General features: G+C 46.5%; 1 protein-coding gene across 19 annotated transcripts; it reads right to left on the bottom strand.

The window, feature by feature from the left end:
- Nucleotides 1-1,877: 1,877 nt before the first annotated feature.
- Nucleotides 1,878-27,328, bottom strand: EEF1D (eukaryotic translation elongation factor 1 delta). Of its 19 annotated transcripts, none has more exons than XM_032959145.2 (8): nt 27,198-27,328; nt 11,711-11,819; nt 10,712-10,783; nt 10,252-10,336; nt 8,921-9,030; nt 3,123-3,311; nt 2,200-2,394; nt 1,878-1,975 (listed from the first exon to the last, which is right to left on the bottom strand). In XM_032959145.2, exons 2-8 carry the CDS (start codon nt 11,813-11,815, stop codon nt 1,937-1,939), a joined length of 795 nt encoding a protein of 264 aa, XP_032815036.1. In that variant the 5' UTR covers nt 11,816-11,819; nt 27,198-27,328; the 3' UTR covers nt 1,878-1,936. The 19 variants fall into 19 exon arrangements, with proteins under 19 accessions (XP_032815036.1, XP_032815038.1, XP_032815045.1 ...); XM_032959147.2 differs by having other exon boundaries at nt 10,252-10,333; nt 27,198-27,327; XM_032959154.2 differs by having other exon boundaries at nt 10,252-10,333; nt 27,186-27,239.
- Between the last annotated feature and the right edge of the window lie 132 nt (nt 27,329-27,460).

Raw genomic sequence — 27,460 nt, 5'->3', positions numbered from 1 at the left:
ACAGTGACGCCTCGACACAGTAATACCTCTGGCACCTCTACATAGCGACACCTCTACAGTGACACCTCTAGTGACACCTTGTGACACCTCTACACAGTGACACCTCTTGTGACACCTCTACAGTGACACCTCTAGTGACACCTTGTGACACCTCTAGTGACAACTCTACAGTGACACTTCTACACAGTGACACCTCTACCGACACCTCGTGACACCTCTAGTAACATATCTAGTGACACCTCTTGTGACACCTCTACAGTGACGCCTCGACACAGTAATACCTCTGACACCTCTACATAGCGACACCTCTACAGTGACACCTCTATACAGTGACACCTCTACACAGTGACAACTCTACAGTGATACTTCTACACAGTGACACCTCTACCGACACCTCTTGTGACACCTCTACACACTGACACCTCTACACCATAACACCTTTACACAATGACACGTCTATAGTGACACCTCTAGTCACACCTCTAGCAACACCTAAACATAGCGACACCTCTACATAGTGACACATCTAAACAGTAACACCTCTATATAGTGAGCGACACATCGAGTGACAACTCGTGACACCCATAGTAACTCCGCTAGTGACACCTCTACAGTGTTTGGCATACCTAGAGTGACACCTCTGGTAATGTCTCCAAAGAAAATAGGATGCATTGCATAGTAAACATTGGTGGGTGATTGTTTTGTATTCCACCTCACGTCTCTAGCCCGGTTGTAGAATCACGCCTTTAATTTACGTCTCATTGCGTGAGGCGCTCCAAAGCAACTGGGAGCTCCATCACAAATCTTCATCCTCTTTCTCACCGAGGAGCACGCGTGGCAGTCCCTTGCTTTTCGCCCAGTGGTATCAACTCTGTACCCAACGGCGAAGTCCCTCACTGACACGGCTGCAGCAGCGCCCAAGTCAAGCTTATGACACCACTTCGATGACAAAATAAACGTGGGTGCCCACACCTCCTCCGTCAGCCCATGTTTTGTGCCACTTGATTTGATGAACGTGTCTTGCTCGAGACCTGTGAATCGGATGCGAGCACGTGCTTTGACAATAAACGCCTAGGAAGTGAGAAGAACTCAAGTGACGAGGTGGAGGCCTTTGCAAGAGCCTGGTCGACAAAAGCAAATCTAGTACAGTATACCGCAGCGGGGATGACAGCTGGTGTTGCCAACCATCTTTTTGTTGACCTGGACAACCCAGGAGGTGCCCACTGGGTTTGATGCACGGCGCTGCCGCCGGTATCTCGCGAGGTCCAGGATTCACCACCTTAACATGCCCAGGGTGTACCACTCCTGCCCACTCATTCCGGCACTCAACCCCGACACCACCGCTGCCCAATCCAGTGCATCAGCACAAAGGCCAATGTGTATTGCAGATTCAACAACATTGGCAGTTTTGTATATCGGTGGTCTACAATTATTTCTAAAGAGCCATTGCCCACTTATGTAGAATTGGCTATTATACAGTATTGTATCGAAATAGGACCCAAAGAGGGTCCTTGCCCATAAACATCTGCCAGTTAATCAGCATTGATACAAACCTGGCCTGCTGATGGGACAATGAATAGACACTGGTCTGGAGTTTGCTTGTGTTCATTCAACAGTGTTGAAATATGTACTCATAGGAGGCTGTATTGGCTGATGGGATATGTAAAAAAATATTTAAATTTTTACGTGGGACAGATATGGAGGCGTATTGCCTGCCCAGCTTGTTGCTATATCCTCATGATTATTTGGTGTCACCTATTTGGCACGCGTTTTGTGAACACTACCGTCACGGCAGTGTTGAGCAATTCTGTGATATGCGCCGTGTGCTCGAGTAGCCATTAGTGAATGCATTCAATTCAATGAAATCCACAACAAAGCAAGTACGGAGAGCTTTATTCATCATCGTTTAATAAGAGTACTCGATGTGCGGTGGGAGTTAAATCTTGTTAAATGCAGCAACATCCACGCTCTGGACCTGCAGAATAAAAACAAATCGAGAATTATTTAATAAAGCATTGCAACTGCACTACAAAGAGTCTTTCACCAATCAGCCGTATTTTCCATAAGTTCGACAGATTCGACTGGAATGGTGTAGGGCGGCCGGAGCGGGTGCAGCCATGGTGCGCGCGGAGAAAGCCGCCCACCAGAGCGGTTGCAGCCGTGGTGCACGAGGGGAAAGCCGCCCGTCCAGCTACATACGTGGTCCTCGAACTTGGTGATCTCCTCCTCCAAGATGTCCGTGCCAACCTTGTCGTCCTCCACCACGCACTGGATCTGCAGCTTCTTGATGCCGTAGCCGACGGGCAGCAGCTTGGAGGCACCCCAAAGCAGCCCGTCCATCGACACCGATCGCACCTTTGCCTCCAGCTCGGCCATGTCGGTCTCGTCATCCCACTGCCGGCATGCGCACAGCAACGGCATCACATTCGTGGACATGGGGGGGGCCCGCATCAACTGTGCGTCGCTAACACCGCAGGGACTTTACAAAAATAAACGAAGAATATACATAAGGCAACGTTTCTGGAAATGACACTTCTCTTCATTAGCTCGTCAACTATGAAGAGAATGGCCCACTGCCTGAACGAATAACAAAAAAATGCAATACATTAATCAATAACACTGACCTTAAAAGTAAAAAAGGTATACAATAGGCAACGTTTTCGGGTAATGGCCCTTAATACTTTTTGTAGCTCATCAGCTATGAATGACCCACTGCCTGAAACGTCACCTATTGTGCATATTTTTAGCTTTTAAGGCGAGTGTTGATTAATGTATTGCGTTTTTGTTGTTGTAATTCGTGCTTGTGCGCCACTGCAGCAGCATCAAATGGTTTGGATCACGGCAGTGGGTGCAAGTTCAAAAAGGTGGCCACAAATCCATGCTTATTCCACAAAAACCCACGACCCACATCACCGCATCCTCGTCATTAGTTATACAGCGTTACGCACCCTCCAATGTAACCCCAATTAATCCAAATTACATTTTCTTTGAAATTGGATTGGTTGAGCATGGGCCGTCATGCGAGAGTGGTCACACGAGGTGAAAAAAAATGTTCAACGAGCATGCATATGAGCAAACTCCTCCACTCAGCCACAAACGCCAACCAGGAAACCGTCACGTACAGGCTTGACATCCAGGACGATCGAAGACTTGGCTATCAGCACAGGCTTCTTAGCTTTCTTCTCAGAGTAGGCCTTGACCCGCTCTTCACGAAGCTTCTCTGCCTCCCCGTCATCTTCATCACTTCCAAACAGATCAATATCGTCGTCTTCTTCTTTTGCGTTACCATTCACTTCTTCCACCGCCTTCACCTGCATGGCACACAGAGCACAACGTCATTATAGTGGCCTGCTTCGGGCAGTCTCCATCTCTCTCAAATAATGCCACCCCCATTACACAGTGGAGCACAGCACTATTTGCCAGGAAGAAAACCACTCCATGCCATTTGGTAACCATTGCTGGGGCTAAGCAAAATGCGATATTTTTTCTGTAAAGGTCAAATACCTATAATAGAGGTTTTTGGGTTAGATCGCGTAAATATATAATTGTGATGTTTAGTAGTTATTTTCGACTCTCTGGTGTTACATTAACAGGTTAAATGTCTCACTAACAGCCACCGTTGCTCATTTTCCATGAAGTGGTGGTGGCTCTACGACCTTACATTGACATGCTATCTCTCACAATGCAATGGCCACCTCGTCGTCGTGGAGGTAGCTCGGCTCTCAGATCTTACATTTACATGCAAATTTCATCACTAGCCCCGCCCACTTTGTTTATGACGCTTGGACTACACCCATCTCAAACCTTTATAACATCCTGCCTCAGCAGCTCGATATTTTTTCACCTGATGACGATTGCTTGTGTTGCCTTCGAAACGTCGTGATATTTTTATTATTTTTTCTATCCACGTGGCTTTACCGAAAGACCCAAAGCATATGTGTCGTTAAAACCTGCCACCACCCGACAGCCAACTAGTAAGGGTTGTCACGTAAACAGAACATGCCAATTCGTCACTCGTACAGCACACCGGTGTGTTGGAGAGCCAAGCCACAACATTTACAAACCGAGTACGAGGTTTCACCAGTAATTACAACTAGCTTCATCAGGCGACAGCCAGATTTGTGGAGAAGTCTGTTTCGTTCCTAAAATAGAGGCATAGATGTGTTGACCACCCTTCTAGGCTCTTGCACACTGTGGGGGGGGGGGGGGGGTTACTGAGGCAACATACATTATGCATGTGCATTATGCGAGCCCTTTGAAATTGTCCTTCCTGTATATTGTTTATCAAAATAGCCCTACCAACGGTAATCCCTATTGAAGTATGCTGCCCTTTGTAGGCATGCATGTAAATGTATTATTTGATTATTTGCTTCCACGCAGCACTAAGACGGTAGAGCTATCCGAACTGTTAAAATTATTTTGATTACTTTCAATTTCGATAGATTCTAATTAGTTTTGGCCAGTAGTAGCTAGTTTTGCACAAAACTTCAACATTATCAAAATCAATTGAGTGTCCTTGTTGGCACGCGTGTTCTGCTACTGCTGACAGTTGCACTTGGGAGAATTGTATATTTCTCTGATGTTCTTTTAGTCTCGTGCTGATCATTCGTCCTGTTTGCCCAACATCACATTTACCACACTTTCAGTTAATCCTGTACACACCTTCTGTTGATAGTTTCGGTCATACACCTTTTGTACCAGATATACAATTCTGTATTTTATGTACCGTGCCAAATCTGACTCGGATGTTTTGTTTTTCCAAACATCTGGCAAGTTTATGGTGTTTTGATCGTTTTAATTACTTGGGCAGTTTCAATGCTCTTGTTATTTGATTTGGGTTTGGTATTCAATGCCCTGTTGATGTGTGCATCATTGTAACCGTTCATTTGCAGCACTTTTTTAACATGTTGAATTTCACTTCTCAGACTGTCCCCATCTGACACTTTGTAAGCTCAATGAATGAGCATCTTGATAAGAGCAGATTTCTATGTGGGGTGATGGTGTGATTCTGCATTCAGATAGGCATCAGTATAAATTTTCTTTCAGTAAACAGTGTTATTTTACCATTTCTACCCCGTCCGAGCAGAACATCCAGAAATGGTAGCGTTTTGTCAGTTTCCACTTCCATGGTGAACTGGATGGATGGGTTTTGCAAGTTGTTATGATTTAGAAATGCGTTCAGTGTCTTTGCCGTGTGGCCAGACCACCAATGTGTCATCCACATATCTAAACCAAGCAGATGGTTTTAGTGTGCTTGAAGATATTGCTTTTGTTTCAAAATCTTCCATGTACAAATTCGCTATCACAGGAGACAAAGGAGAGCCCATTGCTGCTCCATCCTTTTCTCTATAGACGTCACATTGCCACAATAAGTAGGTGTTCTTTAGACAGTGTTCAGCTCGTCTTGGGATATCTTTGGCTAAACCGTTGTTCGTTACCAGTGGAGTAATTTAATTGACTCGTTGACCGGAACCCTCGTGAACAGACAAGTCACACAAAACTTACAATAATATCATTAGGATTAAGCTTAATATCTTTAAATATATTTACGAGATGTTCAGAGTGATGAATGAAGAGGTCCTACCAATGTAGGGCTGTATTTGTTTCGTAACGTACGTGGCAGAGCCACGTACGTGGCAGAGCCACGTACAACTATGGGTCTTAATGGGACATCAGGTTTGTGAAATTTTGGTAGCCCATAAAGTCTTGGTGGTTTTGATGCCCTTGGTTTGATCAGGTATTGCTCTTCCTTGGAAATTGATGACTTGGCAATGATTGCCGCTGTTTTTCGTTCCAAGGTGCTGGTTGGGTCTCGTTTAATTTTAAGGTAGGTACCTTCAACGAGTAAATCTTTGAGTTTATTATCATAGTCCTCACGGGGCATCACAAGTCGATAGGCCCTTATCAGCAGCAAGAATTTGGATATCTTTATTTGCTCTTAATTATCTTAAGGCTTTTGCTTCACTGAAGTAAATTTGTTTTTGGCAATTACAATTACACAGCAATCAGCTAATAATGTATTTAACAAAACTAACACTACCCAAATTAACACATTTGCAAGAATAACAAACAACTCTCAACTAAAAATGAACATTTCAAACAAAACGGTTATCAACATGACTAGCAATATGGTTTCAGCCCTGTCTATAGGTCTTAACTTTGCTGTTGCCCCACGTACAATCCCTGTCAATGAGATCATTGCTGAAGTCGAATCAGCAGGTAGGCATCTCCCTTATCAAGCTGAGATGACTAGGCACAAGGTTGCCAAAATTAGAGAACAGCAAAGTACCAAAAACAAATATTAACTTCTTCTTGTGGCAAGGTGACTTCTATAAACAAAAGGATGGAGCAGCAATGGGCTCTCCTTTGTCTCCTGTGATAGCGAATTTGTACATGGAAGATTTTGAAACAAAAGCAATAGCTTCAAGCACACTAAAACCATCTGCTTGGTTTAGATATGTGGATGACACATTGGTGGTTTGGCCACACGGCAAAGATACACTGAACGCATTTCTAAATCATCTCAACTCGCAAAACCCAACCATCCAGTTCACCATCGAAGTGGAAGCTGACAGAACTCGACAATTTCTGGATATTCTGCTCGGATGGGGAAGAAATAGTAAAATAAAAGTGTTTACCGAAAGAAAATGCAATACTGACGCCTATCTGCATGCAGAGTCAACCCATCACCCCGCACAGAAATCTGCTCTTATCAAGATGCTCATTCATCGAACTAAGAAAGTGTCAGATGGGGACAGTCTGTGAAGTGATATTCAACATGTTAAAGCAGCGCTGCAAATGAACGGTTACAATGATGCACAAATCAACAGGGCATTGAATACCAAAACCAAATAACAAGAGCATTGAAACTGCCCAAGTAATTAAAACGATCAAAACACCATAAACTTGCCAGATGTTTGGAAAAACAAAACATCCGAGTCAGATTTGGCACGGTACATAAAATACAGAATTTAATATCTGGTACAAAAGGTGTATTACCGAAGCTATCAATAGAGGGTGTTTACAGGATTAACTGCACGTGTGGTAAATGCTATGTTGGGCAAACAGGACGAATGATTAGCACGAAACTAAAAGAACAGAGAAATATTAAATTATTTAAATGAACTGTCAGCAGTATCAGAATACACGTGCCAACAAGGACACTCAATTGATTTGATAATGTTGAAGTTTTGTGCAACATTAGCTACTACTGGCCAAGACTAATTAGATAATCTTTTGGAAATTGAAAGAAATCAAAATAACTTGAACCGTTCGGCTAGCTACCGTCTTAGTGCTGCGTGGAAGCGAATCATCAAATAATACATTATTTAAATGCATGCCTACAAAGGGCAGCATACTTTCAATAGGGATTACCATAGGTAGGGCTATTTTCATAAACACAATAGATAGGAAGGACAAGTTCAAAGGGCTCACATAGCGCACATGCATAATGTACGTTGCCTCAGTAATCCCCCCCCCCATCATTGTGCAAGAACACAGAAGGGTAGTAAACACATGTACGCCTCTATATAAGGAACGAAACAGGAATACTTCTCCAAAAATCTGGCTGTCGCCTGATGCAGCTAGTTGTAATTACTGGTGAAACGTCGTACTCAGTTTGTAAATGTTGTGGCTTGGCTCTCCAACACATCGGTGTGCTGTACGAGTGACGAATTGGCATGGTCTGTTTACGTTACAACCCTTACTAGGTCGGGTGGTGGCGTGTTGTAAAGACACATTAATATATTTACGCGATCTAACCCAAAAACCTCGATTATGGATGATAATGGTCGCGAAAGCCTACGTCTTAGGTCAAATACCATAGGTCCCTGTTTTTTCCCCACTCAGGATTCTCTAAATGATGACAATTCCTTTCGTTCGATGACCGACTAGAAAAAAAATGTATTATTACCAATGTGTGCACGTTTACCCAGGAAAGCCTCTGAGTCTCGACTCTTTTTCTTGAGGGCCCTGCCAAGTTTTCGCAGTCATGGGCGATGATTGCTAAGTATAAATTATAATCAAGCCATTTGCACGTAATTTTTCAAAATTTGGGAAAGTTTCACTTTTGATGCTGGCACCATGGCCTACTCCTTGCGAATCGCGTCACAGGATATTTTACATCCACTTAAGCGGACGGCATGTAGCATCTTTTTGCGATAAATGCACCCGCAGTTGCACACACGTGTAATGTTCATTACGTGGCTTCCATTATACAGATGCATCCGATGCAAGTTAATTAAATTCATGACGATTCGTTCTTATGTTCATCATAAAAAAAGACTTTCTTTTCAGTTAATTTCGTTATTACGTTTACAAGCCAAGCCGCATAGTTCTAACCACTGTACGTTCCACCATGCCCCTCCCCCACCCCCTCCCAGTCACCCCTCAATTCCACCCCCACCCTCCCAGGTCACCCCTTCATCCCACCCCCACCCTCCCAGTCACCCCTCCACCAACACGATGTGCAACGCAGTTGTACAATACGATGTTCTGCATTATGTTCAGGTTTTCTAAAACGCAAACCAAACGTACAGAGTTATGCCCGTAGTTTATTAGACTGCATGTCTAAGCTACACGAATTGTGATGATGCATGTGCAGTTCAAAAGTCAAGATCTTTGTGCACTGTGCGAGCACCGAACCGGTGGAGGAGGCCCCACGCTGCTGTGGTAGAGGTTGGCCCATACTCTAGTGTAGCGTGTAGGGAAATTGAATCCAGACCCTTCAGTGCCAAACTAGATTACTAAAACTATTTAAATATTTTATTTTACCAGGCAAGGCCCAATGAGCTATATAGCTCTTTTTCAGAAGTGACCTGGGCACAAAATGATAGCTCCACGAAGTGGCTTATCGCGTGGAAATTTAAATCGCAGCCAATTACTCCAAACAACACCCGGAGCTGCGACACTGTGGAGTCACCTGCGCTAGCTTGCAGGCAGTAGCAACGGGTGGGTTCCCTGCAGATCCCTTCTCCAACGTCGATAGCCGGGCCTCCACACGGGACAGAGCCTGCTGCAGAACTTGCAAATCTGTAAACAGAGCAGAGATTACATATTGCAGCAACCATCATCTCTATATGCATTTAATACAGAACGGGGCCCTTGCCGACAAAAATCTGCCAGTTCTCAAGCAGTGGTTCATCCAAGCCCTGACTACTGAGGAGACAATGAATGTTGAACCAATGCTGCTGTAATTATGCACTCCCAGGGAGGCCGTGTTGCGGATTGAATGTGAAAAAATATTTTCATTTTTACACAGAGGGACAGATATGGGAAGGTGGCGTGTTGGCCAATTATTTATTTTGTCAACAAGCGTTTGATTAAACAATTTCTCAAGTCAAGCCCTTGAATCTAACAAGAACCCAAATGACATTTCTCACTCTTTGCAAGAGCTAGAACTTTGTTAAATTGAAAGACAATGCCGCTCTTGAATAGGATGTGGTTCCAAGGTCTTAAAACATTCCCATTAAGAGCAGATGGGAGCCAATTGAACAGTTTGGTTCCTGCAACGTGGCTGTGGAAATAACCCCTCCCCCCTGCTCTCCCCAGCTCTGTTTGAACTGGCCAGCTGGCGAGTCCGAAAACCACAACCGTGTGAATGTGGCTGTCGAGTATAAAATAGCAACACGATTGTGCACGTCAAAACAGACGCAATTGTGCATCGTCTGAGGCGAAGTTTGTGAACTGACTGAAACGGAGGAACCCAACTGAGTGAGAGATGCACTTTCCTCTGTAATCACAAATGACAAGACTGCTAACTTACAGAGCACCAGTTACAGCAGGTGCTGAACCTTGCGACACATCAGTTAATGAGAAAAAAGTGCAGGCCGGAAAACAAATACATTTAAAAACACACAGTTATGGATTACATGTACAGAAGCACTCAGCCTTATCCAGATCACCATCTCAATAAAACGGAACATGTGGCCATTTTGTCATTTCTTTAGACCAACAATTTTAAGAGTTGAAAAATGTGGATATCGGTCCCCATAGCGTAGAGGTAAAAGCACTTTCCAAGTACCAGGTTTCCAGGGCCAGAGGGCAGCAGTGAGCATTAATGACTGTACAGGACTGTACTGATGAGTCCCAATATTTTCTCAACTCATTTGACCTACCGGTTTGGACAGCATGGCCACACATTCCATTCCTTTTGAGCTGGCGGTCTTGGACAAGGCTGTAGGATGAGGTTTTGCACATGAACCGCATCGATGCGTGTTGTTAAATCTAGCCGACAAAAGGAAAACCACCCACGTTTCTTCAGCTCCCGATTTTCCTGCTCCACCGCCTTGAGTCGAGGAAGCAGCTCGCCCCCCTCGGGTGCTGCCTGCAGAGCCTGCTGCGAGACAGCCCGCACTCCCGTGACCCTCTCACCCCCCCCTTTGCCCCCCACCGCACACACGCATGCCACCGACATGCTCCAAAACCCATCAGGATCGAGAAGGAAAATGACAGTTTTAGATTAAAAATGATCATCCTATGGGAAAACCTTTTAAAGTATAACCACCAGAAACACATACAGTAACAAAGCCAAATAAAACTGAATTTACAAAAAGTAAAAATCAAACACCCCACAAATATTAGGTCAGTCATCTGAAGGTGGATGGCCCTGCCAATCACCAACACAAACGACGACACCAGCTGATTCTCAAGGCCCCTAGGGCACGGGAAATGATTAGCAAACTAGGTTACCGTGGGTCAGTTATTCACTAACCCCAGCCAGAGACTTCTGGATGTTATTCCTTGCTCTCTGAATGTCTTGCAGAATTCCGCTTGATTCGGCATCCTGACCAAAACAAAACCAAATTTTAATGCCGGGTACCAGTTGCATGACGCAGTTTTAAATTTTAATTCACTCAGCAATGGCCCTACTTGTTCAGTGTTGAAATGCCAAAACTTACCCAACGTACGCAAAATGTAAACTGCAAATTACAAGTTAACTAAAACTGTATACATCAGCACAGAGGACGAGTAAAGCGATAGAATCATCTCGGCGACACGCAAACGATGGGTGGCTGGCTGTAGTAAATTAGTCCATCATCCCCTCCAGTCACTTTACATTGCTTGTGAACGGACAGTCATTAGCAATGCAAGATGGTTAACATTTTATCAATGTATATGTCCACGTTTCTATAATTTTTGGGAAAAAATTCTAATTGTCGCTGTGAATAATTTTGGAGTAAGCATGTATTCTTGTCCGACCTTACCTAATATAGCTCTAAACACCACACCAAAGTGTGCAGCATCGCAAATACAAAAGCTCTTAGCCTTGTGCAGACCACCAGCCCCAAAGAAACGGATGCGTGGCCATGTTGTCATTTTGGCCACCAACTCACAGCGTTGGGAAAATGTTTACTATTTTCCCTTTGGTTTTAATGGATGGCTGCATAAATTCTCACCAAATGCAAGTACCTTTTCATAGCCTGCAAAGGCTGGGCAGTGATTATGGACAGTCGGCAAGACTTTACAGAATCTGACGTTTGGATTGGCACGAACTAAAGGTCTCACGATTGGCTGTTAAAACGTCCGCAGACGGGATCACTGCGGCTGGAGACGCATCGTCTTGGGATAGATCTTTCCTTACCCTTAAGGGGTTAGATGACAAGACTAGAAGGGCTCGTGGGTCACCAACACGACGCTGTGATAACAAGTGTGCAATCGGTGACAGAGCCGTTGCAGCAGCCCTGATCATGAGGCCAGCACACTACTCTACCTGGTTGCTCTGCGAGGCTAGCTGCTGCTGGTACTGGCATTCCGCGTCATCATAACGGAACTTGTCCACCCAAACGCTTTCTTGTAGTTGTGGAACGGCTGCCATGGTTCTGTCACGCAGCACACAAACAAAGATCAATATCCATCCATACGTGCAAAACAAGGATGACCATTTTACTCAAGGCAAGTTAACTATTTGTAAACCCGATCATGTAAAATGAGTACGCAGTAAAAGGAAAACTAAAACGCAAGACGGAACCCTCACGATGCGCACATCGACACATTTGGGGATGACAAGCATGCTCCAAGCGATGACGCACGCACAACTCAATGGAGCATCAACGCCACAAAACAAAGAAAACAAATGTAACCGTTTCGTCAAAGTTCGCACACACCTACAAATGACAAAGAAAAATCTTAGAAAATTTAGGACAAAACATATCAGATAGTCACTATATAAAAAGAGGTCTTACACTAGGTTTTTCCGATATTACATCGCTGCTAATCAGGATTTAGTGTGTACACACATGTTCTGCATGGGTGTTCACTCGGCCTGGCCAAGTTCAGCGACTACAATGACATACGGCGGCTGCTGCTGCGCCGGGGGCATCGTGGTGGTCGTGGTGGTTGTGGTGGCGACACCGAGGCCCTGATGGGATGCAGCGACGCCACATGGAGATGTCTGCAGCTGGAGGGGGACGCTACCAATAAACTTTTTTTTTGCACCACCAAGAGTCTTCCGATTCAGTGAGATCGAATCTGAACCTTCACAGATCACTCCTTTGAATGCAGACCCTCTTATTTGAACTGAAAATGGCTTTGGAACGAAATCCATTTCATTCGTTGCCCGTTTGGATGCCTTGATTTGCTTCTGTCGTTTGGACTTCTTCGTTTTAGCACCACCAACTGAAGCCTGTGCTCTCTGCCAAGCCTTCAAGTGTTCAGTTGCTTCCCTCTCATAGTAACGCACCTCGGCATCATGGTACTGTGCATTTTGCAACCAGATGTTTTCCAAAGCCGCATATTTTGCAGCATCATGGTGTTCACCGGCAGCTGCTTTTGGTGTCTGCACGGGGGAACTGCGAGGTTTTTTACCATCAGGAGAGCCACTCTTGACTTCGTGCACACGCTCATGCTCCACGTACTTCTGAACATAAAAAGCCACTTCCGCTTTCTCGTACATAAACTTGTCCACCCAGAAACTGACTGCCTCCACAATTCCTGGTATCATTGCACGCGCAGGGTATGGCTGGGTGTCCGCCATGTTGGTGTCAATGCTCAAAGTGCCCGAAAAGCCTTCGGGACGTCTTGGTGGCGAGATATTATCCAGGTCGTCTACCACAGCTTGCGAACCATCGTCAGCCAAGATGGGCCGGAGGGGAACTGTTCGAGGCCTGGAGATATCTTCACCCGCAAGCCGGCAGGCCATTCTTTTTTTATACAGCTCAAAGTGGCACTCTGCATCGTGGTACCTCCAGCTGTCGAGCCAGACGGTCTCAAACCGAGCGATGACAACTGGAGGGAGCCATTTTGCACTGTCCACCATTTTACCACGCAGGCGATTTTTATTGTTTTGCTTGCGTTTCTTCTTGTGGTCTTCACTAGGTACTGCCGCGTCATTATTAGACGCCGAGCCAAACAGCGAGGTCTCTTTCTTTTGGACGGAAGTAGCTACTTTAGCGAGAATGTCGATTGCGCCGTGTTCACCGTCCGGCTGCGTGTTGGTACGAGTTAAACCCACAAATACAGCCAGACGCCCACACGCTTTTTCCTCTTCCCACATCTTTTCTGAATCATCGTATTTATACTTATCCATCCAGGTCGCGTCGAGCAGCAGCGGATGCCTCCGGATCTTCATCCTCCATCGTGCACAGCAAGGGGAATGAAAATGCACTCAGCATCACATGTTCAGCAGTAATCATGCCAATCTACAAGACTGATCCACCACACCACACAGCTCAAGCAGGTCTGCCTATCCTACACACGTAGCCCAACCTGAACCCACACAGAGAAGGAGAAGTCGCCAGGCCAGCACGAAAAGCAGTGGAACACAGCAGAGGCAGTCTCGGTGTGGCTGTGCGGGGCGGATAGGGAGTGGAGGGGACGATGCACAAAAGTCACGGCGCAGAAACAGTAAGAAAGTGCTGTGTTGGACAATGTCCAAGCAGAGTAAAACCAGAACAGACTGCAGCTTTAATGTTGTTTTGACAGTGCACTTGCTCCAATACCTGAAGGGACACTTCAGCCCTGATACCACACAGCCATACCTCACAGCAGCAGTGGCATGAAATTGTGGATTCGGAAGCATTTTACGGGACACAACAGGTTAATAAAAACACTGCCGTCTATCCCTATAGTAACTACACCTCTGGAGCACTCAAACATGAAACACCAGGGCTGGGGCACTGAACCTCGCTTGTATATCTCCACAGAAATCTCCGACCGTACCTCAAGACTCTGTTGGTAGCATCATAAATTGGGATGACTCGTGAATTATATTCATGAATTGAAGTGGGAAGGAACCGATATGCCCAGAGAACCCCCCCCACCCACGCACAGGTGGGTTTACAACCCATGTTGTACTTCCATCTCCTGGTCACCTGGCAGCCCAGAAGGTTTCAGTTTCATAGAATTTGATTTGAAGCTTTCGTGACTGCAGGAATCGACACTCTTCGGTTCTTTCGGTAAAGTCACATAGGTAGAAAACATAATAGATCACGACGTTTCAATCGCAACACAAGCAACCGTCATCAGGTGTGAAACAAACACAGCAGGAGGACTGCTGTCGTAGGAGAAAGAGCTGCTGCAACAAGAGTTGACAGAGGATTTCGGTGGGCCCAACCCAAGGGTAAGTGGGCGGAGCTAGAGAAGGAATTTGTACGTAAATGTGAGAGATTAGCATGTCAATGTGATACGGCCCAGCCACCGGAGGCATGCTAATGAGACTATTAGCATGTCAATGTCAGAGCCGGGCAACAGGAACAAAAAACCCCCAAGAGCAAGAAGTACACATGATGAGAGGGAGACAGAAAGAGACACACACAGAGTCAGAAATAACAGCTGACATAGGTAGGTAGGATGGGATTTTCTCCGACGACAGCAGTCCTCCTGCTGTTTGTTTCACACCTGATGATGGTTGCTTGTGTGGCGATCAAAACGTCGTGATCTATTATTTTTTCTACCTACGTGACTTTACCGAAAGAACCAAAGAGTATGAGTATAGTTTCATAGATATGAATGAGGATCCAGCAACCAGTGCCTTCCACGCACCGAATCACAGGCACATGCCATACACGTGTGCCGCATTGCACGTATACTCTCAAAAGTATCCAGATCACCAGCTCAAAAGCACTGCATGTGCAGCCATTTTGTCAGTTCTTTTTGAGCCAGTGGTCTGGATAAGGTCAAGAGCTTTGTGCATACAATGCTGCCACCTATGCATATGTTGTTAAATGTAGATGTACTTAAACCAGGCCTTTAAGCTTCATTTACACGCAGTGGATATTTATTTGAAAAAAATCATAAACCTCCCTTGTAAGACTCATTTTCCGTTTGGCCATAGTGAAACAAAAAAAATCACATTGATCAAAAACTTAAAAGGAAAATTTATATAACTAGCTTGTTTGCTGGTCCAAGGACGGGTGTATTTTGCAGTAAATCTGAAATATTCATCAGCTCATGATTATTAATGAGGGGGGGGGGGGTTGCCCCATGTGGAGTGACATCACCCGCTCATGGTCATTAAGGGTGGATTTTTACACTAAACGCAAAGGTCGACCTGAATTAAATAATTGATTACGCAAAGTGACTTCAAATTTGACGTTTCTTTACAGAAAGTGACGGTAAACAATAAATCTACGCAGCAGTGCTACCTCCATGCGTGACGTCACTGCAAAAGAGGTCCCCCCTCATTAATATTCATGTCCGCGTGGAAATTTACACTAACGCACAAGGTCGCGCACTCAATATGCCGCACCCCTCCCCAATAACCATGAGGGGGTGACATCACTCCACATGCCGCACCCCTCCCCTCAATAATGAGCGTGTGACGTCACCCCACATGGGGCAACCCCCCCCTCCTCATTAATAATGAGCTGAACATTTTTCTATTGAATAATTCAGATTTACTGCAATATACACCTGCCCTTAGAAGAGCAAACAAGCTAGTTATATGATACTAGCGGGAAGTACCCGGCGTTGCCTGGGCGAAAAAGACACACACAGACTCACACACACCGACTTACACACCAATCCTCGATGATGCCACAGCTAGAGCAATTTTCTCCCTCTGGCAAAGCTTAGCGAGGAGCAGGTTGAGAACAAAGGTCTTCCCAGTACCACCAGGTGCATCAAGGAAAAAAAATGCCTCCATTTTTAGTCTCAATGTCTTCCAAGATTTTCTTGTAGGCTTCTCTTTGTGCATCCATCAGCTTTGGTTCATTTTCCTCAATAAATTACAGAAGCTATAAACCATCATAGGATATTTCACATAGGATCTCTTAAGCAAGGGCATGCATGTTGTCCCTGAAGGGGGGTTGGTAGTTCCATAGACGTGAGGTCTTTTCCACCAATAGAGTGCAGTTTGTCCTCAAGGAGGATGAGGGCCTGTTTGAAGATGACATCAGAAAAGTTGACGTCGAGGTTTGGATTTTCTCGTACAGCTCTGTGGAGGTGGCACCTACAGCAGTGCATACCGACTTTGGTGGTACCTGATTTCACTACAGCAGTGCATACTCTGTGGTGGAACCTATGCCTACAGCAGTGCATAGTGACTGTGGTGGTACCTGCTTTCACAACAGCAGTGCATACTGTGTTGGTACCTGCTATGACTACAGCAGTGCATACCGACTGTGTTGGTACCTGCTATGACTACAGGAGTGCATACCAACTGTGGTGGTACTTGCTTTCACTACTGCAGTGGATACTGTGGTGGCACCTGCTATAATTAGAGCAGTGCATACTGTGGTGGTACCGATGATTACAGCAGTGGATACTGACTGTGGTGGTACTGCTATGATTAGAGTAGTGCATACTGACTGTGGTGGTACCTGCTATCACTACAGTAGTACATGTCGACTCTATAGCAGTATATATCGACTCTATAGCATAAACTACTCGACTGACAGAGTGCCGTGGTGAGGCCTAGTCCCATGCAAAGCCCCCGGCTTCACCTAGATTGCCCAGCCGGCCGAGGCTGGGGGCTGGGCCGCTACCCCCCCCCCCCCCCCTCCTGCACTACAATAATACTATCCAAGCGTTATAATATTAGTATCTACCGACCCTATAATAGTAAGTGCACACATTAGGGTGGGGGGGAGGAGAGAGAAGAGGACATTACACTTTGATTAAATTACCTCAGCGTTGCGTGTATTTTTTTTGCATTTTGAACGCGAAGGAGAAATCCCCCTCCACCGATGACGCGCGCGCGTTGCCAGGGGCAACCCCCGGCAGCTTGAGCGGGGCCGGGAAATAATTAAATAAAAATCACACTCAATCGTTAATTTTTCTACTTCAAAGTTTACGGATGGGAAAATGGAATAGCCTACTCCCGCCGCGGGGCTTAGGGCGTACTGCCTGGCAAATGATTTTTGACGTAAACCCATTGTTTTATATATTTTTATTATTTTGTTTCCCTTCTACGTGACTTTACCGAAAGAACCAAGAATATAAATCCCTGCAGTCACGAAAGCTTTAATTCAAAAAGTAAATCCCACCCGTTTGAGAGCCAAATCCCTCGTAAGCGCGCGTACGCAGACGGACAGACAAAGAATGACGTTTATAGGTAAGATAGGTGACATGGGCAATGGCAGGTGGAGAGGCCAGAGAGATGAGGTAAAATTTTGCTCACCGTGGTGAGTTTTCATCGGGGCGCATGAACCACTGCTAACATAGTCACCAAAAAACTTGGTTAAACCTGCGGCTCCGTTATAAATGTGGTTACAGAGACGTGATGCTCTGTGCCCCACTGTGCAATCAGCTGAAAGAGGACATCAACAGCTAACAGCTGGGCTTGTAATGTCGGGTGGCCTAGATGTTAAATATAGCTTCGACAGTTGTGCGTTCGTTACGCGAGGCACCGGGAAGGTAGGTGGGAAAACCCAGCACATGCCTATGCACGTCATTACACACGCGACACTGCCACGCACGCATACATACACTTACATACACATTTAATAAGCACTCATTAATACCGATTTTATTTAAATCATCTTCTCAATCTACTGCTGGTTGAGAGGCGTGTTTGCAGCATGCGGACCAAATAAACGAGCCTGCTAAACCAGAGCCGGTCAGCCACTGCTCCCATTCACACTGGCAATCATCTAAACCAGGCTGTCAACAGGAATCTGTGAAGTCTACGAGCCCAAGTAAACATTGGTACTTAGGTGCCAACATTTAAAAAATCGTATCAATGTATAAAGATGTAATGGGTTCAACCGAGTCACAGACGTAGACTTGGAGGCAACACTTTTATTCAATTCCAACACACGGGGTAACTTTCCCCTTAACAGAATAACAACCTATGGTGGTGACCACCAGGCTAACTACACTAGTTACAACGTAACTGCTATTACGGACCGGGACCAACAACTTCGGCCCGGGTCCACGTGTTGGAGACTCGTTGAATGGAGAATGTAGATGAAGGGTTTCTTCCAGGATGAACAACCCTGGTCCCTCTCGGGACCCAGCTTATATTCTGTGGCGTGGCTGGCTCCTCGGGAAGGCTCTGGGTCCCAATCACGTGACCACCCCTAGCCCCCTCTTGGCGCCCCTTTGTCAACTTAACTGATCACATGTCCTCCTGGGTCAACCAGTGTCATGGCCTAACATAACCCCATCCTTCGGCCGGCACCCACACACCCTGTCCTGTAGGGTCGGCACTGCACGCAAACCATGGTACCATCTAGCGTTCACCAGGCCCCTCTAGGGGCGGTACTACACCCACACCATTGTGATATCTGCGATGTCACTACACCGCACGCCGTGCCTCTCTAGGGCTGGCACTGCACCCAGCACGATGACATCCAGCGATGTCACTATAAAGATAATGAAATAATTCTATAACCACACTCATTTCAAATGGTTACAACATAATTCACATTCCTTGGCGACAGAAAAAATGGAACCACAAAAGTGATGGGCCCCCCAGCTGGCACAAGCGAGACATCTGGTCAGGGCACACGGACTATATAAGGTGTTCCTGTAATCACAAATACCACGTGGCCCAAAACAAAAACAGATATGGATCATATGAAAAAGCCCTAATTGCATTAATCAATAACACTGTGGCCTTCAAAGGAAAAATATAATAGGTGATGTTTTGGGCAATGGCCCTTCCCGAATTAATGGTTCATAGTATTGAATCATTGCAATGGGTACGAAAACATACATTTAACGTTCCCTGCAATCACAATTGTCGTGTTTGTGTGGTGATTGGAGTTTGCATGTTCTCCCCGTGGTCACGTGGATTTTTCTCCTGGTCCTTTGGATTTTTCCCTTAATATTTAGAATCAACGTGCGTTCAGAATATTTGGTTGCTATAAATTTTAAAGTGATATAAGCCACTTGAGCTATAGTTTCTAGCCAGGTTGCTTCTGAAAAATAGCGATATAGCTCAGTAGGCCTTACCTGGTAAAAACATTTAAATCGTGGCCATGCAACCCAAACAACTGCCCATATAGTAAACCACTGGATTCTGCACTCCTTCAATGGAGCAGAAAAAATCAACGCTCTCCTGAAATCCTCTGGTCATGGGCTAGCAAATCTCAATATTGGCATTTAGGGCCCGAACGTATTGTTGCCATCATGCGCAACAACACGGTGGTTGTTCGTCACTGCGTTTGTTATAATGCGTTGTGTTCGTCACGATGCGCTGAATCTCTACCCTGGGTGCCAGGCTGAGGTCAGGGAGCAATCTTTGACAATGTTTCTTCAAAGTATTAAGGGCTGGGATAGGTCAAGATAAATCGGAGATAAATAACATCCATTTTCTGTGCTTAAACAAGAAACTCTGCAATCATGCTACATGTTGCGTGCAGTATTTATATTTCAAACGACACTTCAGATGTGTTTGTTAAGATGGGTTTCGCTGGTCATTTACATATCTGATTGTGGTCTTCAGACATTGGGGGCGTCGCGGTGGCGAGATGCTAACTGCCTCGCCTGGTATACAGGTTGTCGGTTCTATCCCGACCCTGACGCCTGTATACTCTGCGTTCAGAGTATGTGGCTGCTATAAATTTCCACATGATCAGCCACTTCGTTGAGCCATCAATTGTGACCAGGTCACTTCTGAAAACGAGCTATATAGCTCAGTAGGCCTTACCTGGTAAAATAAAAAAAAATAGCTTGTAGTTTTAGTTTCACTGAACCACCACAGAGCCCATTCAGGGCCACGTCTGCATCACGCGTTGAGAAGCAGTAGCAGCTTTCCCTGTTAACACCTGGAATTTCATCTCTTCAAACCAGTCTTTGGCTACTCTCCCATCTAAAATCACAATGTGATGCCTAGCTGTCGATTCTTTAGAACTTACCTACATATTGCAATTAACATCAAGGACCCTCTTCTTGGTTCTTTCGGTAAAGGCACGTAGAGTGGAAACAAAATAATAAAGATAATAATAAAACATAATAAAATAAAATTCTCACGACGTTTCAGCCACAACACAAGCAGCCTTCTTCAGGTGAATGAACAGGACTGTCCAGAAGACAGCGCTCGAATGAACATTGCCAAGCATGGATCGCGTCTTTTAAGCTGTGTGGGCGGAATTAACATATGAACTAGCATGTTACCCAGCACCACCACCGGATCAGAGGAGGGTGGAGGCTGGGCGGAAAGAAGGTAAAAGAGCAGCCAAGGTGCGCTGCTGTGTCCTTTGTTGCGTTGTAACTCTGTTATAAACTGGACTACTATGCAGTACAATATACCTTCCAATCTAAACTACATGGTATAATATCATATCCATAGACAAAATTCCACCTTTGAATTATACAATGCGTTACTATACACTACCCTATACTTTAGACTATAAAGTTTTAGACTTGTAACATTACACTGTCTTATTCTATCAACCCTACTATATACCAGAATACTGTTTATTCACTATACAATTACAATACTATATATTGCCTTATGAATTATGTTAAACATTACACTGTTATACTATTTATTATGATACAAATGCTATAAACTATACTATTGACTGACGTGTGATAGGTACTACTAGGCAGTGCCAGCGAATGGACTGTAGTCTGAAGGTCACCGTAAAATACAATCAGTTAAGAACCGAAATGGTTTATAACATCTTTCCAATGGTTACTAAGCCAGAATCCATCTTCTCGGTTGAAATTGTCTCTGTGTTTGTATATGTGGATGGCCTCATGAACGAATCTCTCATGGTAGCCGGATGGCTTGCAGAGAACCTCTGTCTTGAAGAAGTCAATGTCATGTGAGCCCACTGAATTATAACAGTGATCTGCCACGGCTGAGTTAGTCCTACCGTGTTTCAAGTCTGCTTTATGTTCACGGATGCGGTCCGAGATATGTCGTTTGGTTTCTCCAATGTAGCTGCTACCACAGAGGCAACTTAGTTTGTAAATGCCCGGGTACTGTATGTCTGGAACCACATCTTTTACAGATGGAACCAGATCACGGATTTTATGTACTGTGTTGAATCGGACCTGGATCTTGTGTTTATTCAGGATTTTGGAGATATTTTTTCGTGGCCCCCGCAATGTAGGGCAAGGTGATGGTTTTGAATGGCTCCTCAAGAGGATCCTTTTTCATGGTTGGAGTGATGGCTTTGCGGATTGTGTAGTCGGAGTAACCATTAGCCTTGAGAGCTTGGTGTACGTGCTTGAGTTCAATGGCAATGTGTTCCTGGTCGGAAATGCATTGGGCTCTATGGTATAGAGTCTTGATGAGGGAGTTCTTCTGGGATGGATGGTGGTGGGAATCCGGTTTTAAGTAAGCATCTTTATGGGTAGCTTTCCTGTAGACAGAATGGCTCATTGAACCATCAGGTCTCCTTTTAATTAGTACATCCAAAAAGGGTAGCTTGCCATCTTTTTCGACTTCCATGGTAAATCTGATGGCTGGGTGTGTGGAATTGATGAGGTCGAAGAATTGGTCGAGAGCAGGCCGGCCATGTGGCCAGATGACAAAAGTGTCATCCATGTACCTCTTCCACAAGGTCGGGCATAGAGTGGCAGTCTGGATGGCGTCAGTTTCAAATTTCTCCATGAACACGTTAGCTACCACCGGAGGGGGGGGGAGCCCATTGGGGTGCCCTCAGTTTGTAAAAAGTTCCATTCCAGGTGAAGTATGTTGGTTAAGCAGTGTCTCAGCAGGGGGGGGGGGGTACATCAATATGCAGTCCTTGATGAACCAAGTCTTCAATGATTGCGATGGTGTCAAGAACAGGAACTTTTCGATTTAAAGCTTTCGTGACTGCAAGGATTCATCTTCAACGCGTGATGCAGACGTGCGGATTGTGTAGTCGGAGTAACCATTAGCTCCGAGAGCCTGGTGTACGTGGTTGAGTTCACCATGAGATTCGTTCATGAGGCCATCCACATATACAGAGACAATTTCAACCGAGAAGATGGATTCTGGCTTAGTAACCATTGGAAAGATGTTTTAAACCATTTCGGTTCTTAATTAATTGTATTTTACGAGGACCTTCAGACAGCAGCTCTTTCGCTGGCACTGACTCTTAATACCTCTCACACCACGATTAATGGTATAGTTTATAACATGGAGTATAACAGCGCCTCACAGCTGTTTCTCCCCTCCTTCCTCCTCCGCTCCGACCATGGATGGACTCGTCCGTCTGAACGGGGCTCGTAACTGTCCGTGGTGCTGAAGTGGAAGGTAAGAATCCACCCGTTTTTTCACCATATAACATTGTGATATAACATTGAGGTAGTTTATATTTTAGTTTTTATTGGTTTACTATATGGTATTCATTATAGTGTAGTGTATACCCAGTTAATGTTAATAGCTCAGCTTATTGAAGAATATATTGAGTACATTTATTATATTGATGTGATTTAGAATTTGGTTTTTCACATCGGTTTACTGTATGACAGTTGAGTTGTTGCAGCCCCCTTTGGCGTCCATGTACGAGGTGCCTCTGTGGATGTGTAGGCCTTTACTTTAACATCCATTTCTGTGACCAGTCACAAGCTAATCCCTCAGCTATTTGATATGCAAACCCCCTTTTGTCAAGGTGCCTCACTTCTCCCAACCAGCTTAAAAGTCGCATGGGATCTTAACATTGTTCATTGAAGCTCTGTCGTCCCGACAGGCCTGTTCCTTTCACCTGAAGACGGTCGCTTTGCGTTGTGGCCGAAACGTCGTGAGAAGTTTATTGTGTTATTTTATTATTTTATTCTCATTCTACATCACTTTACCGACAGAACCAAAGAAGTACAGGAACTTTGGTGAATAAGGAAACCTCATCAAAGCCGACAAGTCAGTCATCTGGGGGCAGTGAAATACCCTTGATTGTCGATACCAGGTGAGTAGAGTTTAGTACCGCAGAGGTGGTTTTTCCAGTGAAAGGTCGTAGGATATCAGAAAACGAGCCAGTTTGTAGGTGGGGGATTTGATAGTGGAGACGATGGGACGAAGGTGTGGTTCCAGACATACAGTACCCGGGCGTTTACAAACTAAGTTGTCTCTGTGGTAGCAGCTACATTGGAGAAACCAAACGACATATCTCGGACCGCATCCGCGAACATAAAGCAGACTTGAAACACGGTAAGACTAACTCCTCAGCCGTGGCAGATCACTGTTATAATTCAGTGGGCTCACATGACATTGACTTCTCCAAGACAGAGGTTCTCTGCAAGCCATCCAGCTACCATGAGAGATTCGTTCATGAGGCCATCCACATATACAGAGACAATTTCAACCGAGAAGATGGATTCTGGCTTAGTAACCATTGGAAAGTTGTTATAAACCATTTCGGTTCTTAACGGATTGTATTTTACGGTGATCTTCAGACTGCAGTCCATTCGCTGGTAATGCCTCTTTTTACCTTTCACACGTTGGTCAATGGTATGGTTTATAGCATGTGATATAACATTGTAATGTTTAACATAATTCATAAAGCAAAATATAGTATCGTAATTGTATAGTGAATATACAGTATTCTGGTATATAGTAGGGTTGATAGAATAAGACAGTGTAATGTTATAAGTATAATACTTTATAGTCTAAAGTATAGGGTAGTGTATAGTAACGCATTGTATAATTCAAAGGTGGAATTTTGTCTATGGATATGATATTATACCATGTAGTTTAGATTGGAAGGTATAACATTGTACTGCATAGTAGTCCAGTTTATAACAGAGGTTACAACGCAACACAGCAGCGCACCTTGGCTGCTCTTTTACCTTCCCTTTCTTTCCGCCCAGCCTCCACCCTCCTGCGATCCGGTGGTAGTGCTGGGTAACATGCTAATTCATGTTAATTCCGCCCACACAGCTTAAAAGACGCGATCCATGCTTGGCAATGTTCAGTCGAGCGCTGTCTTCTGGACAGTCCTGTTCATTCACCTGAAGAAGGCTGCTTGTGTTGTGGCCGAAACGTCGTGATAATTTTACGTTATGTTTTATTATCATCTTTATTATTTTGTTTCCACTCTACGTGACTTTACCGAAAGAACCAAGAAGATGAATCCCTGCAGTCACGAACGCTTTAAATCGAAATCAAGGACCCTTTTTCTGTATTTGTATAATAATCGCTCAACATCTGTCCGTAAATTAAATTTTACTCTTACAGTCAGTGTAAAACTAAGCTTGTCCGAGCAGATGTAAGGCCATGATCTCCCAGTGCAATCATCACCTGGCAAAGATATCCGACTGCCCCCCAATTGACTCAAGCTGCCCCCCTACCCCCATCTGGTGGATGACAGGGCACACGTGACTGCCTGACGTCCCGTTTTCTGCGCATTAACAAAATATTGGTGGCTTCCAATCCGACGTGAGAGGTGGACGAACCAGAGAGCCCCCTGAGGCTGTGTTCTCTTCTGCTCAGGAGCGTGTTCAGCGACTGGCTGGCCGACTGGTAATCATGAACCAGTACTAGTCCTGGTCCATCCATAATCAACGAGTGTCTAGAACTCGGCCTACCCCAGCCATAATCAACTAGTGATTGCTATAGTACTAGGCCTATCCTACACTTACAATCAGCAGATGCATGTGTACAGCCTGCTCAGCACGCAGAGGGAGAACGCACGTGGACATTTCAATCCGTTGACCCTCTTCCCGTGGTCGCTCGTGGCGAATGCGTCGCCGACACCTTGAGTGTTGCTCTGAAACAGTCCTCGAGGGGAATTATGGAGGGATTTCTGTTTGCGCAACATTTTCGATGTCTCATTGCAGTTGTTTTGCTCCCCATTGTATTTGTCCATTACTGTACAGTACTTTAGTGTCTTCGCTTTCATTTTGGTGATCCAGGTCACGCTTGTAAGAAACATTTAAATCAAATAAACTCGACACGATCCGTGTACCAGGCCTACTACTGCCTCTGCTAAATGATCGCCAGTCTCGGGTCGAGACCGGTCCTCAGTGTGCCCTCGTACATTTACGCAGCTGGTAAATTGGCAGACGGGCCAGTTAAGAGCAAGAGGCACACGTAAGCAAGAGCCTTCCCGTCTGCTTAGTAGCAACTGTACGTGGCGTGTGACTGGACGTCTCGACGAGCCCACTAGGCCCGTGCGACGAGCGAACACGCCAGCTGCCTTCACACGCAAACTCATGCGCCACTTGTGAGTCTCTCCCTCACGAACGAGGATTTCAGACTCACGCGGCACTCACAGCCGAGTCCCACGAAGACTCGCAACTGCGAGGCTCGCACCGAGCACCACACCCACACAGCACACCCCCCACAAGCTTCACAGCGCGGCGACACACCCGAGGTCCAGGGGGGGGGGGGACTACACCGCCTCCCGGCCCCCCAGTGACAGCGCCACGTGTCTCCACTCGTCCTCCTCGTGTCTCACCCCACCACTCACGGCCTGGCTGTGTCTGTGTCTCCCCCCACCCCGAACTAATCACGACCCGACTGTGTCTCTGTGCCCCCCCCAACACTACTCACGGCCTGGCTGCTCCCCCCCACACTACTCACGGCCCGGCCGTGTCTCTCACCCCCACACTACTCACGGCCTAGCTGTGTCTCTCACCCCCACACTACTCACGGCCTGGCTGTGTCTCTCACCCCCACACTACTCACGGCCCGGCTGTGACTGTCTCTCACCCCCCACACTACTCACGGCCCGGCTGTGTCTAACCCCCCACACAACTCACGGCCCGGCTGTGTCTCACCCCCCACACTACTCACGGCACGGCTGTGTCTCACCCCCCACACTACTCACGGCACGGCCCGGCTGTGTCTCACCCCCCACACTACTCACGGCACGGCTGTGTCTCACCCCCCACACTACTCACGGCACGGCTGTCTCACCCCCCACACTACTCACGGCACGGCTGCCTCTCACCCCCCACACTACTCACGGCACGGCTGTCTCTCACCCACCACACTACTCACGGCCCGGCTGTGTCTCTCACCCACCACACTACTCACGGCACGGCTGTCTCTCACCCACCACACTACTCACGGCACGGCTGTCTCTCACCCACCACACTACTCACGGCACGGCTGTCTCTCACCCACCACACTACTCACGGCACGGCTGTCTCTCACCCACCACACTACTCACGGCCCGGCTGTGTCCCTCTCACCCCCACACTACTCACGGCCCGGCTGTGTCTCTCACCCACCACACTACTCACGGCACGGCTGGCTCTCACCCACCACACTACTCACGGCACGGCTGTCTCACCCACCACACTACTCACGGCACGGCTGTCTCTCACCCACCACACTACTCACGGCCCGGCTGTGTCTCTCTCACCCCCACACTACTCACGGCACGGCTGTCTCTCACCCACCACACTACTCACGGCACGGCTGTCTCTCACCCCCACACTACTCACGGCCCGGCTGTGTCTCACCCCCCACACAACTCACGGCCCGGCTGTGTCTCACCCCCCACACTACTCACGGCACGGCTGTGTCTCACCCCCCACACTACTCACGGCACGGCTGTCTCTCACCCACCACACTACTCACGGCACGGCTGTCTCTCACCCACCACACTACTCACGGCCCGGCTGTGTCTCTCTCACCCCCACACTACTCACGGCCCGGCTGTGTCTCTCACCCACCACACTACTCACGGCACGGCTGTCTCTCACCCACCACACTACTCACGGCACGGCTGTGTCTCTCACCCACCACACTACTCACGGCACGGCTGTGTCTCTCACCCACCACACTACTCACGGCACGGCTGTCTCTCACCCACCACACTACTCACGGCACGGCTGTCTCTCACCCACCACACTACTCACGGCACGGCTGTCTCTCACCCACCACACTACTCACGGCACGGCTGTCTCTCACCCACCACACTACTCACGGCACGGCTGTGTCTCCGCTGTCTCCTCCGCGTGTCGCTGGGAAAGGAGCGCGTGACGCAGCGCGAGCCCAGACAGCCTCACGTCGCGCGCTCTTATTGGCCGTGTCACGCCACGTGGGGCGCAAAGGGGTGGCTCGTGACGTCACGCGGGGAGCGATCCCCCTCCACCTACCCGCCCCCTCCCCCGTGCTCAGCGTCTGGATGCGAGGTAAAGAAGTCAGCTTCGTTGACAGTGGTTGCCACCACAAATTACCGTAACACAT

The sequence above is a fragment of the Petromyzon marinus genome, chromosome 22, assembly GCF_048934315.1.
Source record: "Petromyzon marinus isolate PM22_M1 ecotype Great Lakes invasive population chromosome 22, UKy_Petmar_22M1.pri1.0, whole genome shotgun sequence".
Classification (NCBI taxonomy): Eukaryota; Metazoa; Chordata; class Hyperoartia; order Petromyzontiformes; family Petromyzontidae; genus Petromyzon; species Petromyzon marinus.
The sequence above is the reverse complement of the archived record's forward strand: the minus strand, read 5'-3'. Positions and strand labels throughout refer to the sequence as shown.

What these genes read in the sequence shown, in the direction of transcription:
- EEF1D (XM_032959141.2), bottom strand. Translation starts at nt 13,492, where the DNA reads ATGTGGGAAGAGGAAAAAGCGTGTGGGCGTCTGGCTGTATTTGTGGGT. An exon ending in TAGCCTCGCAGAGCAACCAG is followed by an intron (nt 10,784 to 11,710) that starts GTAGAGTAGTGT and finishes TGTTTTGGTCAG; the next exon opens with GATGCCGAATCAAGCGGAAT. An exon ending in TCCAGAAGTCTCTGGCTGGG is followed by an intron (nt 10,337 to 10,711) that starts GTTAGTGAATAA and finishes GCTGTCTCGCAG; the next exon opens with CAGGCTCTGCAGGCAGCACC.